We start from the raw sequence: 15,455 nt of genomic DNA on the forward strand, positions 1-15,455 counted from the left end.
TTTGGAGGGTTAGGAAAGATAAGAGGATTACGTGCCTTTTTTTTCCAAAAGAGAACCCCCCACATATCAAAAGAGAGCCACATTATATAAGTGCAAAGGCACAGTGTGATGCATCCCACCAACAAAGTCTCTCTTTTCTCTTCTCTCTCTATATATATTTCTTCTCCTCAATTGCTCTATGTTCATTCAACTCAAACTTCTCAGCACTTAGAATAACCCCTACAATTTCTCACGGACATCATCAAACAAGAGAAATACCAAGGAATGAAGAGATACAACAAGTGTAACTTATCAAGTCTCATCCAACACTCTCTACTATTTGTACTTCTTTGCTTATTCCTCTCAAGCCCTCTTTGGCTCCCCATACTTTGCTCTTGTATTAAACTCTTCTTCATGGAGTCACTCCCTAAAATCATCAACATCGTTATCGGGCCCAAGTCTTTGTTCCTCGTCTTCAACCTCATCATCATCATCCTCATAGGCGAGTCAAGGCTGTCGAGCTCTTCCTCGAAGCCGAACATCTATGAAGAGTATGTGATTTATTCACAAAGATATAAAGAGGTGTCTAAGGATAATCCTTTGGTTGAAGAGAAGAAAGAGATTGAGAATGAAGAGGAGAAAGAGGAGACAAAGGGAGAAGAGGAAGTGATCAACGGAGTGAGTGAGGTGCTTGAAGAGGAGGAAGAAGAGAAAAAGGAAGAGGAAGAAGTTATCAAGGGGGAGAGAGAGGTGATTGAAGAGGAGGAAGAAGAGAAAAAGGAAGAGGAAGAAGTGATCAAGGGTGAGAGTAAGGTACTGATTGAAGAGGAGGAAGAGAGAGGGTTAATGCCTGCTGAAGAGCTTAACAAGAGAGTGGAGGATTTCATTGCAAGAGTAAATATGCAGAGGAGGCTAGAGGAAAGAATGTTGGTTGGTTTAAGATGAACATTTGAGAATTGTATTGCAAGGTTCAGGGAGTAGGGAGTAAAAGAAGAAGCCCCTGCTATTTGTATGATATAAAATATTGTGTAGATGTGATGTTCTCTTTGCACAATTTGTGAGGGAAAGGAATTTGAGACACTCGCAGATGATTCATCATCAGTTTTGATTTAAATTGTAGAAGTTTAACATTTGCAATTGAAGTAAAATGTGGAAAGCTTGATTGTTGCACAAGTTCTGAAAATAATCTGATCTAACAAAATTTTTAAAGATGGAAGTGTTCTTGTTAATGAATTTGGTAGTGGAATTATGAAACAAGGAGAAGGAGAAGACCAAGGACAAATAGGGAGTAGAATAGAGAGATGGATAAAATTTCTAACTTTCTATCTTAGATCAAACTAAGCTATTGTCATCCTACTAACTCCATGATACAAAAAATAAGAAAGAAGAAGAGTATTATTTAATGAAAAATAATCAAAATGTACATTATTCACCGACAAATACTAGTAGAAAAAAGAGCAACCTAGACGGAAATTTCCATCTAGGTTGCTCGAGTTTTTGTCTAGGTTGATTCACCTAGACGAAAATCTGTCTAGTTTGCTCCGTCTAGTCTGTTTCTGTCTAGGCTGCGACAAATTATACGGAAATCCATCTATGTTGATAACCTAGACGGAAAGCAACCTAGACGGATATTATATTTCTGTCTAGGTTATCAACCTAGACAAAAATCCGTCTAGGTTATAGCAACCTAGACGGAAATCTGTCTAGGTTGCCAACCTAGACGGATTTTCGTCTAGGTTGTAGTAAAATTAACCTAGACAGAATTCCGTCTAGATTAGGACATCCTAGACAGAAATTCTGTCTAGGTTGATATTTTTATAGCAAAAAAAAAATTATTTACAATTTTTGATTTCCTGTACAATTACATTATACACATGAATACATCCAACCATACAAAAATTCATAACAATTACATTAATAACCAAATATAATCAAACCATCCAGTGCACATATCCAACAATTCTATTATACACAATACACATATCCAACTATCCAATCAAAAATATACATCAATCAATTCCATCCAATATATACATCCAACCACATGTTCACTAGCAATACACAAGAATAAGATAGGGTACACGACATGAATAAAAGTAGAGTGTTATAACAAATAAAATTGTTTATTTCATTAAAAAATAGAAAACCTCAACTCTCATGGTCTTCAGTAGCATCTCTATCCCGGTTACGAGAACGGGTGCTGCTCTCTTTAATATCTCCACTCTAAAGGTCAAATTAAAAAATAATTATGTGGTGTTTGATAACATAGTAAACAAAAATGAATTTATACATATAAGGAAAAATAAGGTACCTGAACGCTACTCTGCCTAGCACCGAAATTATCGCCAATCGAGCTTATGATCCGCATGATTCCACCGTACGCGCTATGGGGAGTCACTGCCTAAATATTCCATAACGTACCCTATAAGATCGTCCATTGAGTTGGTCATCCTCGCAACTCTAGTCATCTCAGTAGTCACCTGAATATGCAGCTCCGAGTTAATATTGTCAAACAAATACGCGGAGATGCGTGCGATAAATGGCATAGCCTAAAAACTGCTTGGGGTTGCTCTCATTATTATAGATGGCGTGGAGGATACTGTGGATGATCTTATGCTTATGTCGGGTGAAGATCCAACACCATGCAGAGGATACCTTCTTCTCCTATTATTAGGAAGAAATAAATTTAGATTTTGCTTTCGAATTCAATAATGTAAACAAATATAAATAGGAACATGGCATTCAAATTGAATCAATTTTTTACCATCCATACCAATTATGTCCCATTACGTTCTGCGTGAGAGTGATGTTCTCCTCTGTAGAAAGCATATGAGGGTCCAACTCGCCTTTTCCCCCCTCCTACGAGTCTACGACAACCTCATTGATGCAGCCTCCTTGGATGCAGTCTCAAATCCCGCCTAAAGCACAAATATATAGTTAATTTAAGGTAAAGACCATATTATTTGTGTTCTAGTTTTCTCATAATATTAACAACGAAATAGAGTTAATAATACTACTTAAGATATATATAGGTCACACCACCAACTTGAGATTTGCCTTGATCTTTTCCCGATTCTTCTCCACACCCCTATACCTATCACGAAAAGTACCATACGCCGCTTTTGCCTTCAAATGTATCGACATTTTTTATTTTCCCTATCATATTATACATTTATGAGATTTCATAATCATATTAAGCATTAAGATCATTTTAATCTTTAAATGACATATACAATATCATGGCAATAAACATCCTCTAGATTAGCATAGGAGTGTGCGCCCAAGTGATAGTCATGTAGCTTCTTCCTTCTATTCTCTGACCCCTTCGTGGATTTATTCTTTAAAAAAATATATTTTAGTAAATATGCAATGAAATAATATCTTTTATTTATAAAGTAGTTTTCATAAAACTAACCTTGACGGCATCGCTGTCCCAATACATGAAGAGAGCCGTGAAATGAAGCTCGTCAACTCGGTCATCGAGGTTTAAAAACCTCTGCGAGTCCTCCTCATACCTATCATAGGTAAAGTGTTTGATCTCATGCCTCCATTGTTTGAGGACTGCTTTAACCTTGACATTAAACACATAATTCCAAACCCCCTCAAAGTCCTCAAGGTAGAAATATTCATATAGATTTACATACACATTTAGTTCAGATAATTTAATACTAATTACTAATTATTAATAAATAAAAAGATAAAGCAATATGTAGTTACTATAAGCCTATGATACGTGTGTATCTTCTTCTCTACTTCGGGAGCTTAGTGATCCTCATGGGAGCTTGAGGATAGGTGATTCTCATGATATCTTGAGAATAGTGGTGTGAAGCAATACGACGGAGCACAGGATGGAGCGTGAAGCGAGTCGGAAGAACGAAGAATCAAAGCATGATACGGGTGTATCTTCTCTTTGAAACTTAGCAATCTTCATAGGAGCTTGAGGATAGATGATTCTCATGATAGCATGAGAATAGAGATGTCAATCAGTATAGTGGAACGCAGGTGGAAGCGTGGAACGAGACGATGAGCAGTAGATTCAAAGAATCTAGTTTTTAGCTCGTGAGTCGACTCATACATGTACATGAGTCGACTCATCAGGTTGAGTCGACTCATGACTGTCATGAGTCAACTCACGAAATCAAGCCCTGTTAGCAAAAGTCCTTGACCAGTCGACTCATCAGTTATGAGTCGACTCATATGAGGTCATGAGTTGACTCATCTCAGTCATGAGTTGACTCATCGACGGTTTCCTGGTTTGGTTGGGTTTCTGTTCACACGAATTCCTCTTAGTTTTGGGCTTGGTTATTTACTAGATTACCATCCACGTTTATACACCTATATAAAGGGTTGTTTAGGGTTTCTAAACATCAGCTTAGATTAGTTTTATCTTCTTAAATCAGAGAGAAAGAAGGTGAGAGGCCAAGATGTAGATCTAAAGGGTTTTAGGTCTAAGTGAGATCCTGATCAAAAGGATTAGGGTTTAGATTATGAAGATCTATGAGATCTTAGATCAGAGAGAGATTCTAACCATTGTATTAGGGTTTAGAGAGGATTGAGAGGTTGTTTTCGATTCTAATGAGATTGTGAGGGAGAGATTTATAATAATTGATTCTTCATAATCTAGATAAGGTATTTTCCTTCGCCATACTAAATTGTTCTTGTGTTTTAGTTGTCTTCTTCTCAACCCATCTTTTGGTAATTCCGTGACCAAAGGATGCTCGCACGGCGACTCGTATTAAGTTGGTATCAGAGCAATCAGATCTGATGAAGGGGCATCCTGTGTATGGTCCTGACTCGATCGCAATACAAGAATCTTAGCGAGATCCTTTTCTTTGGAAGGAGTTCAGAGATTAAGGAAGAAGAAGATGATTGAAGGCCACAAAGATGGAGGGGCCCAAGTGTTCCCTCAGCAGAAGTTCTAAACTTGAAAGGGACTTCAAGTTCTTAAAGAGGGGATCCATGATACATGTGTATCTTCTTCTCTGCTTCGGGAGCTTAGTGATCCTCATGGGAGCTTGAGAATAGGTGATTCTCATGATATCTTGAGAATAGTGGTGTGAAGCGATACGGCAGAGCACTGGATGGAGCGTGAAGTGAGTCGGAAGAATGAAGAATCAAAGCATGATACGGGTATATCTTCTCTTCGGAACTTAGCGATCCTCATGGGAGCATGAGGATAGATGATTCTAATGATAGCATGAGAATAGAGGTGTCAATCAGTATAGTGGAACGTAGGTGGAAGCGTGGAACGAGACGACGAGCAGCAGATTCAAAGAATCCAGTTTTCAGCTCGTGATTCGACTCATACATGTACATGAGTCGACTCATGACTGTCATGAGTCGACTCACGAAATCAAACCCTGTTACCAAAAGTCTCTGACCATTCGACTCATCAGTTATGAGTCGACTCATATGAGGTCATGAGTCGACTCATCGACAGATTCCTAATTTGGTTGGGTTTCTGTTCACACGAATTCCTGTTAGTTTTGGGCTTGGTTATTTACAAGATTACCATCCACGTTTGTACACCTATATAAAGAGTTGTTTAGGGTTTCTAAACATCAGATTAGATTAGTTTTATCTTCTTAAATCAGAGAGAAAGAAGGTGAGAGGCCAAGATGTAGATCTAAAGGGTTTTAGGTCTAAGTGAGATCCTAATCAAAAGGATTAGGGTTTAGATTGTGAAGATCTATGAGTTCTTAGATCAAAGAGAGATTCTAATCATTGTATTAGGGTTTAGAGAGGATTGAGAGGTTGTTCTCGATTCTAGTGAGATTGTGAGGGTGAGATTTGTAATAATTGATTCTTCATAATCTAGAGAATGTATTTTCCTTCGCCATACTGAATTGTTCTTGTGTTTTAGTTATCTTCTTCTCAATCCATATTTTTGTAATTCCGCGACCAAAGGGTGCTCGCACGGTGACTCGTATTAAGTTGGTATCAGAGCAATCAGATCTGATGAAGGGGCATCCTGTGTATGGTCCTGACTCGATCGCAATACAAGAAGCTTAGCGAGATCCTTTTTTTTGGAATGAGTTCAGAGATTAAGGAAGAAGAAGATGATTGAAGGCCACAAAGATGGAGGGGCCCGAGAGTTCCCTCAGCAGAAGTTCTAAACTTGGAAGGGACTTCAAGTTCTTAAAGAGGGGAGCCATGATACGCGTGTATCTTCTTCTCTGCTTCGGGAGCTTAGTGATCCTCATGGGAGCTTGAGGATAGGTGATTCTCATGATATCTTGAGAATAGTGGTGTGAAGCGATACGGCGGAGCACGGGATGGAGCGTGAAGCGAGTCGGAAGAACGAAGAATCAAAGCATGATACGGGTGTATCTTCTCTTCGGATCTTAGCGATCCTCATGGGAGCTTGAGGTTAGATGATTCTCATGATAGCATGAGAATAGAGGTGTCAATCAGTATAGTGTAACGCAGGTGGAAGCGTGGAACGAGACGACGAGCAGCAGATTCAAAGAATCCAGTTTTTAGCTCGTGAGTCGACTCATACATGTACATGAGTCGACTCATCAGGTTAAGTCGACTCATGACTGTCATAAGTCGACTCACGAAATTAAGCCCTGTTAGCAAAAGTCTCTTACCAGTCGACTCATCAGTTATAAGTCGACTCATATATGAGGTCATGAGTCGACTCATCTCGGTCATGAGTCGACTCATTGACGGTTTCCTGGTTTGGTTGGGTTTCTGTTCACATGAATTCTTGTTGGTTTTAGGCTTGGTTATTTACCAGATTATCATCCACGTTTGTACACCTATATAAAGGGTTGTTTAGGGTTTCTAAACATCAGCTTAGATCAGTTTTATCTTCTTAAATCAGAGAGAAAGAAGGTGAGAGGCCAAGATGTAGATCTAAAGGGTTTTAGGTCTAAGTGAGATCCTGATCAAAAGGATTAGGGTTTAGATTGTGAAGATCTATGAGATCTTAGATCAGAGTCAGATTCTAATCATTGTATTAGGGTTTAGAGAGGATTGAGAGGTTAATCTCGATTCTAGTGAGATTGTGAGGGAGAGATTTGTAATAATTGATTCTTCATAATCTAGAGAAGGTATTTTCCTTCGCCATACTAAATTGTTCTTGTGTTTTAGTTGTCTTCTTCTCAACCCACCTTTTGGTAATTCCATAACCAAAGGGTGCTCGCACGGCGACTCGTATCAGCCTAGTCCATATCGTCTCGTATGCTGTCCATGGTAGTTCTCGGAAGTGAAAATAATGGTTGATAATGTCTGCTCTACGCACGAGAACCCTAATATATGCATTCAATCTTATCGACCAATGACCAACGGGCAAATTATAACTATTCCATCAAATTACCGCCCTCATTCCTCTTGACGGTTATTTAGATTCAGGCTTACCTCCACCATGTCAGACCTCTATACGATCTGTCTTAGCACCTACAATAATAACATGATAATATATCATAAAATATATAAATCTAAAAATTAAAAGTATTTATATAATTTATCATTCGCTATCTCTCTTTCTTTTGCTGCGAGTGCAACACCTTTCCTCATCTGCAACATAGGAAGAATTTCCTCCAACTTTCTCGCAACACGTGGGTGGAACTTCATTGAGTTAGCCTTGGACTTATGAGAGTCCGGAGGGAAGGGTAAACTGAGATAGTCTTGCGTCTTCGGACGCAAGTCAGTGTGGAATGTATACGAATGGTATATCGGGGGGTCCAAGTAGCACCTACATAAGAAAGAAGAATCATTAATATAAATTTTAAATTGACCATTATCAAATGTTAAATAATGAATACCTTCATCGGAGGATGGTTCTGGTGCTGCATCAGAGGGGCTGGGTGATGAATAACCCTTATCTGTAACAAATAAACACTATGAGTTTTCTACTAACTAATAATTTATAAAACATATTGAAATAATTTTTATACCTACACCCGCACTGATTAACTTATTCTGCGAAAATAAATTTCTCATCTGTATATATTTCTTGATGAAGATTGACTAGTGTAAATCCATAATGATCCCTTTGTATTTTTACAGGACACCACCGAACCTTGAACATCGTGTAACTATATTGTTTTGGTTTACCAAACCCGTAAATTACCTTAACAATATCTTTTAATTGGCCATAATATAGTATGTCAACTAGAATTGAGTTCTGATCTCTTATACTTAAAAAACGTTCTTGAGCAAACAAACCCATGACCCCACTTTTCTGGGTTACCCTCCTATCATCGGTCTCTAACGTTCGAAATTTATATCTATTGACCGAATGCTTATTATAACATCTCACTTCGTGATAAGGGCGTTGTGCATGGAAAATAATTTCATCTGGTGATGTAGTGCCATCAAAAAATGGTTTTTCAATCTACGCCAACCAATTTGAGAATATTTAGGTGATGTTATATCATGAATGTTCAACAATTAATTGTAAAACACTTACATCAATTCTGAACCAATCAGAAAATTCTTTCTTATGTCTTTTTTGAATATTATGCGCTGTATTGCTACCGCTTATTTCATTCATAAGCTTCTCCAGATGTCGCCTATATAAACAATATATAAGTTTTTATTGATAAACTATATGTAAAATGAATATTTCTCATCTATATTACTGATTTTATTTGTTACCTTCGATAGTCTTCGAACATATCAAGGTTTTCCAACACATATGCATGAATTTGATCTAAGAGAGATCTCGGATATTTTTCATGGTTCCTCTCTTTATCAAGTGCTTGAGATCTGGTTTTCTTCTTACGCATGTAACGCGAGGCAAACACAAAGCATTTGTTAGCCACATATCCTTCATCTATCGATCCCTCAGGACGAGCTCGATTGCGAACATTGTGTTTCATGGAGCCTAAGTATCTTAAAATTAGAAGAAGAGGTAATTATTAGTACGGTAATTTTAAAAATGCATATATATTTAATAAATATAACAAAAATCATAAATTGCATTTCAATCAAATACATCCAACAATAAGTTACAGGACCGACAATTCTAGCCTCTCTTACAAGATGCTAGGTAAGATGGACCATAATTGTAAAAAATAAAGGAGAGAATATTATTTCCATATTGCATAGAGTAACTCAGACCTCAGCTTCAAGCTTTTTAAATCCATCTACATCTATGACTTTAGAGCATAATTTTCTGAAGAATCCATAATACTCAATAATAATCTTCGACACTTCTTTATCCATATTGTTACGGATTGTAACTGGGAGCAGTTGATGGAGAACAACGTGATAATCATGGGTCTTCAGACCTAAGCGTTTTCTCTCTTGCACCTGGATATTATTTGATATGTTAGCAGAGTAACCATCCAGCAACTTTACCGATTTAAGAATTTCACAAAATCGATGCATCTGCTCAGTTGACATTGTAACACGAGACGGAGGGAACTTTAATTTTTTAAGGCCAACATCTTGAGCTTGCAAATCATTCTTGATATTCAAAGTAGTCAGGTCTTGACGCGCCCGTAGGTCATCCTTCGACTTGTTTGTATCTTGTAGGAGAGTTGACACTATGTTATTATATATATTTTTCTCAATATGCATGATATCTAAATTGTGTCGGATTTTAAGATTTTGCCAATAAGGTAGCTGAAAGAAGATAATAAATTTAGTCCATCCTCTAGGTAATTTTTTGGCTTTGTCCTCAACTTGCATTTTTCAGACCTTCCGCTTTCCCTTCAATGCTTTTTTTTTACTTTAAGGAATCTCTTACTCCAATCGGGTTGAATTTAGAATATCGATTTTTTCCAAACCTAACTTTTGGAAAACCCTTAAGTAATTTTACGATCTCATTACCTGTCAGCTGACGTGGCTTCATTCTCTTCTCAACTGTGTCATCAAACATATTTGATTTGCTTCTGTACTTATGACTCAAGAGCAACCACCAACGATTAAACTAATAATAACTCTTCTGGCTATGTGGTAGTCGAAGAGCTTCAAATTCTGTACCATATACAGGACAAGCACACTTTCCCTTCGTAGAGTATCCGGACAAATTAGCATAAGCTGGAAAATTATTAATCGTCCATAATATAATAGCACATAATCTAAACGACTTTTAAATGGGCATCATATGCTAAAATACCTTCAGACCATAATTGTTTCAGCTTATCAATTAGAGGCTCTAAGTAGACATCATTACCTGGAGCATGCTTACCAGGTATCAGTAATGAAAGTATCATAAACGATCGTTTCATACAAAGCAATGAAGGTAAATTATATGACATTAATATAACTGACCACGTAGACCAGCCAGAGCTCATTACCCCCAAATAGATTGAATCCGTTGCTAGATAGACCCAGTCTTACATTTTTGTAATCTTCGACAAAATGAGGATAAGTTTTATCCACATGCTTCCAAGCTAAAACATCAGCAGGATGTCTCACTTTACCATTATCTACTCGATCTTCCTTGTGCCACCTCATGTTCTTTGCCGTGTCCTTGTTCATGTACAATCTTCTCAATCTAGGAGCCAATGGAAAATGTTGAAGCACCTTGGCAGGAATTTTCTTCGACGTTACCTCTGTCTCCGTTGTAATCCTTGTTGAAGAATTTGTGCGTTACTTCCACCTAGAAACTCCACATGTCGGACACTCTTGAAGCACTTTACTGGCTTTATGGTACAAAATACAACCATTCGAATATGCATCAATCTTATTATAATCAAGACCCAGAGCGGAGATAATCTTCTCAGCTTGATAAGTTATTTAGGGTATGCTATTCTCTCCTCCAGGAATTACCGCCCGAAGCAAATCAAGGAGCATTTTGAAATAATTATCTGACATGTCGCTAAGTGTCTTAATATGTAGGAGTTTCAACATAAAAGAAAATCTGGAGTACTCAGTACACCCATCATATAAGTCATTTTCACTATCTTTTAGTAGCTCTATTATTCGCTTTATTTCCACGGAGGAATGCATATCATCAAAATTTTTGACATTTTCGACATCTCCTACCTCTTCAGCTTTAACTTTGATATCATCTTCACTTTTATCTCTGATATCATCATCGGCATCATATTATGTAGGTCGAGGAAAAATATCATTCAATATTATTTTTGTGTCATCTATCCGTTAGCCACCGAACGTACCAACACACACATTTGGATCATCATCTTCAGTTATACCTTCCCCATGATAGTTCCAATATTTATAATTTTCATCAAAATCTGATTTTATTAGGTGGATCCATATATCATTCCTATTTAGCAGCTTCATATTCCTACACCTACAACAAGGACAATACATAACACCGCTTCTTAAATTTCTCGAATTTATTTCAGCATAACGCAGGAAGGTGTCACATCCATCCTTGTATCGTGTGTCAAGAAATCTATGAAGCCATGAGATATCTATCCATGATTTGTCAGGAATTATTCTTATCTGTAAATTATATATAATTATTAACTATGATTAATCTCACAACTACTAGTACATCCATGACTCTTGTACATTCAACACACATCAAACATATGTTTATATATTATTTAACAATATGAATATTTATCTACATAATATATATATGAACGTACGTAGAAACTAATTACATCAATCTAGCAACTGTCATAGGAATGCTTCTACACATTAAGAATATAGTAGTGCTTACATCTAACTTCGTATACTTTGTATATTTTTATTTCTTAAAAATTTTGGCGGCACCTACCCGCTGTTCTCCCTGTACACTGTGCGGATGTTATTATGCGTATCGGTAATAGCCCAAAACGCATAACAACATACGCTTATTGTATACGAAGAACAACGAATATGTACTGTCAAAACTTTCAAGAATGGAAATATACATAGTATACAAAGTTAGATGTATGCACTACTATATTCCTAACCAGTCTGAGAAGGAAAAATCCAATAATTACGAATTTCAGTATGAATTCTTTATTCGTATAATATAAAATAAATGATCATCTTCAGGAGAAAACTTCGTCTCCTACCCAAATATGAGTCGTCTATCTTATATTATAAGTCTAAAGAATTGGCCATAATTATTGAACGGATGTCTAGGATAACGTTGTTTTTTTCATTCACCTAAATTGGATTATAACACATTATTAAAAATTATAATGTGTTATATATCACTCTATTTTTTTGAAATTAATCCAATATGAAAAATAAAGATCCAAGTCATGGTCGCAATAACAATATATAAAACATAAGTCGTTCATTTAGTGTCAAATTGCTTCGCATATTCCATTTAGATTAGCTGGAGGATGTCATAGTTAGGGGTTTTCCATTTGTGGATGCATAAATAAAAAAGAAGAAAAAGAATATCTACAATATCACCATTTACCATGTTCATCAAAGAAGAAGTTAAAATAATGGTGCAAATTACCATATTGCATCAGATAAAGCGTAGTAGTAAAAGGAGTAATTAATGACATTATATTAGCTTCTTATATTCACAATTTGCCATTTAGTTTTCCCCCTTGCAAAAGAGTAAACACTAATACCCACGCTTGGTAGCAAGTAGCAACAAGCCCAACCCTTTATGAACTCAACTTCCTATGGTTTAAAATGGATTTAACATCCCTCTACAGGTGCAATTCTCTTTCAAAAAATAACTAAACTCACAGGCAGCAGATACTGAAACTTAAAATTGCAGGGAATTATATCTACAATATCAGAAATCTCCTACTATTGCTCTGGCCTTTTAGACATTCAGTCATAGGTTTTCTCAAAGATTGCTTAGATTTCCAAATTAATTGCATAAAATTTCTAAAAATTAAAAAAATAAATCAAAATTTGCATACCTGTTTTAGATGGTGGTTGGAGATCTGGAGCAAAAGGAGGGTAGCGGAGGAGGAGGGCGGTGGGAGGCGCAGTCATAGGTTTTCTCAAAGATTGCTTAGATTTCCAAATTAATTGCATAAAATTTCTAAAAATTAAAAAAATAAATCAAAATTTGCATACCTGTTTTAGATGGTGGTTGGAGATCTGGAGCAAAAGGAGGGTAGCGGAGGAGGAGGGCGGTGGGAGGCAGAAAAACTCACTATCTTCTTCTTGTTCTTCACCTCTCCCTTGTGGACAAGAGTCTGAGAAGAGACATCTACACTATTAATAGATCGCCCATCTAAATAGCAAATATAATTGCTATTCTTCCTCCTTCATAAAATTAAATCACCATCTTTATACACTTTACACCACTCTCTTTTACTCACATACTTGTACTCACACATTTCCATCTCACTCAATAAAATTAAATTAACACCACATGATGGTACATATCTTACATGATGAAGAATTCCGACCTTCCTAGTGTGAAGCTTAAGGCGAACACTTCCAACACGTTCAACCTTCATCTTCTCATTATTTCCAACAATCACGTCAACAAATTCTTCATCTGTCTTCAATGTGTCATAATGATTTTTGTTGTTGCAACGTGCATAGAGGCTGCAGAATCTAATACCTAAGTGTTACTCACATAAGTACATGTACTCTGCATCAACAATACCACATCTTCATCACATACAACCACCGAGGAGTCCGCCTTCTTCCCATTTTCATGAAGCTTCATCTGTCTAATACTCTTTAAATCATCTCACATCTGGGAACATCTGAGCTTAATGTGACCCTTCTGTCCGCAATAATAGCACTCACTTTCACTGTCGTCTCGGGCTTGAAATTTTGACCTTCCTCAAAAAATGTCACATCTCCCCTTTCTCCTCCCTCGATTAGAATATTAAAAAGCTAGTGCACTCTCACCATCATTAGATGTGCTCTCCTTTTCCATCATTCTTTCATTCTCACGTAGCAATGCTATCACATCGTTGAACTTCAAAGTCTACTTCCGTACAATTATCGTCTGACCTAATGGCTTGTACGACTTCGGTAAGGACGACAATAGGAGTAGCGCATGCTCTTCTTTTTTAATCTCCTCATTAATATTCATAAGTTGGCAAACTAACTGATTAAAGGCATTGATGTGGTCTTGAATTGCAGTATCTTCTTCCATCTTCAACGAGCAAAGCTCCATCCACAAACACAATCGGTTGGTCATCGAATTTGATGCATAAATCCCCTTGAACCTTTCCTATAACCTCCTTGGTAAGGTCTCTTGTATAACACTATACTTGATCTCGGGAGCGAGTGCCAAACAAATTGTGCTAACCGTCCTCTTTTGTATGAAACTCCATTCAACATCCTTCAATCCTTCAAGTTTCTTCTCCTTCAAAGCTAGATCAACACCCTGCTGCACAAGAATATCTTGAATCGTGCACTGCCATACTGTAAAATTTGTCTTTTCCATGAATACCAAAATATCAAACTTCAGACCCGAAGAAGTCATCATCCTCTAACCATAATTAAAATTCAAATCAATCACTATAGAGATTGAATTTGATAAAACCAACATCAAAAACAAACTCAGCACGTCGAAAAACTCTAGGAACGACTCCTAGATCACTAAAATACGCCTCCAGATCCTTAATCAAAAGACAAATCAATATTTTTTTTGTTTCCCCCAATATCGATCACCGTGTTTTGACCGCTAACACCTTCACCAATCGCACACCTGTCAAACCTCCACGAACCGTCGAACCCCGCTCTGATACCACTTGTTAGGATTTTTAGATCTCACAAAAACCCCGAAAACCACCAAACACATCAATAGAATCGCACGAGATTTAACGTGAAAAACGCTCAACAGGGAAAACCACGGGATCAAAATCATTCCACTATCACCTCCAAATTACAATCTTTCACACGAATAAAGATTACCAAACTCTCTCTCACATAATACTCTTGAACCCGGTTACACCCTCTAAAACCCTGATTATAAGAATATTGTCTCTCTCCTTTTCTCTACTCTGAAATCCTAGAATATGACGCTTTATTTAAATACACATCTCTTGCGCACCAAGTTAACTTGGTCTCTAAGAAAACTATTAGAATTGGGCCTAGCCTTCAAACCAGCATGAGTTTGAGTTGGTACCCAACAAAATAAATATGATAAAATCGTGCAACTTTAGACTGATTATTTATCACTTACTAAATACAAGAATCATTTCTAATTCTAATAACTATTTCAGAAGAATATTTAAAATTTATTTAAAAAGGTGATTGTAATGTAATTTACAGATCCTAACTATACGCCTATGGAGAACACAAAGCAAGAAAAAAAAAATTAGATGACATTAGTCAAATCATTTTGTTCTGAGTCATGACTCTTGTACTGGCCTAACTTTAACTAATTTGATTTTTGAAGAATATTTGAGATTCATAATACTACTCAATTTCTAGCAACTCATTTCTTTACAGCAGAGAATTCATATCACTGTATCTGACACAAACCCGACCCGTTGCAATGCTGGTTCTCCTCTTCCATTCAAAATTCTTCCGTAAATACCCCTCCAAATCTCGAAGTATTTCTCGACGCTTAAAAACTTCTCTCTTTCTGTCTCCTCTCCCTTCAGGTCTCTTCTTCGTCTTCGTAATTCATCTCTTTCATTTGTAGAAAAAGGGCAGCATTGGAGTAC

General features: G+C 36.9%; 1 protein-coding gene across 1 annotated transcript; it reads left to right on the top strand.

Moving 5' to 3' along the window:
- LOC109824245 (X-linked retinitis pigmentosa GTPase regulator-interacting protein 1-like) lies at window positions 125–1,142 on the top strand. Its single transcript, XM_020390791.1, has one exon. It carries the CDS (start codon window positions 265–267, stop codon window positions 922–924), a length of 660 nt encoding a protein of 219 aa, XP_020246380.1. The 5' UTR covers window positions 125–264; the 3' UTR covers window positions 925–1,142.

The sequence above is a fragment of the Asparagus officinalis genome, chromosome 9 (assembly GCF_001876935.1).
Source record: "Asparagus officinalis chromosome 9, Aspof.V1, whole genome shotgun sequence".
Lineage (NCBI taxonomy): Eukaryota > Viridiplantae > Streptophyta > Magnoliopsida > Asparagales > Asparagaceae > Asparagus > Asparagus officinalis.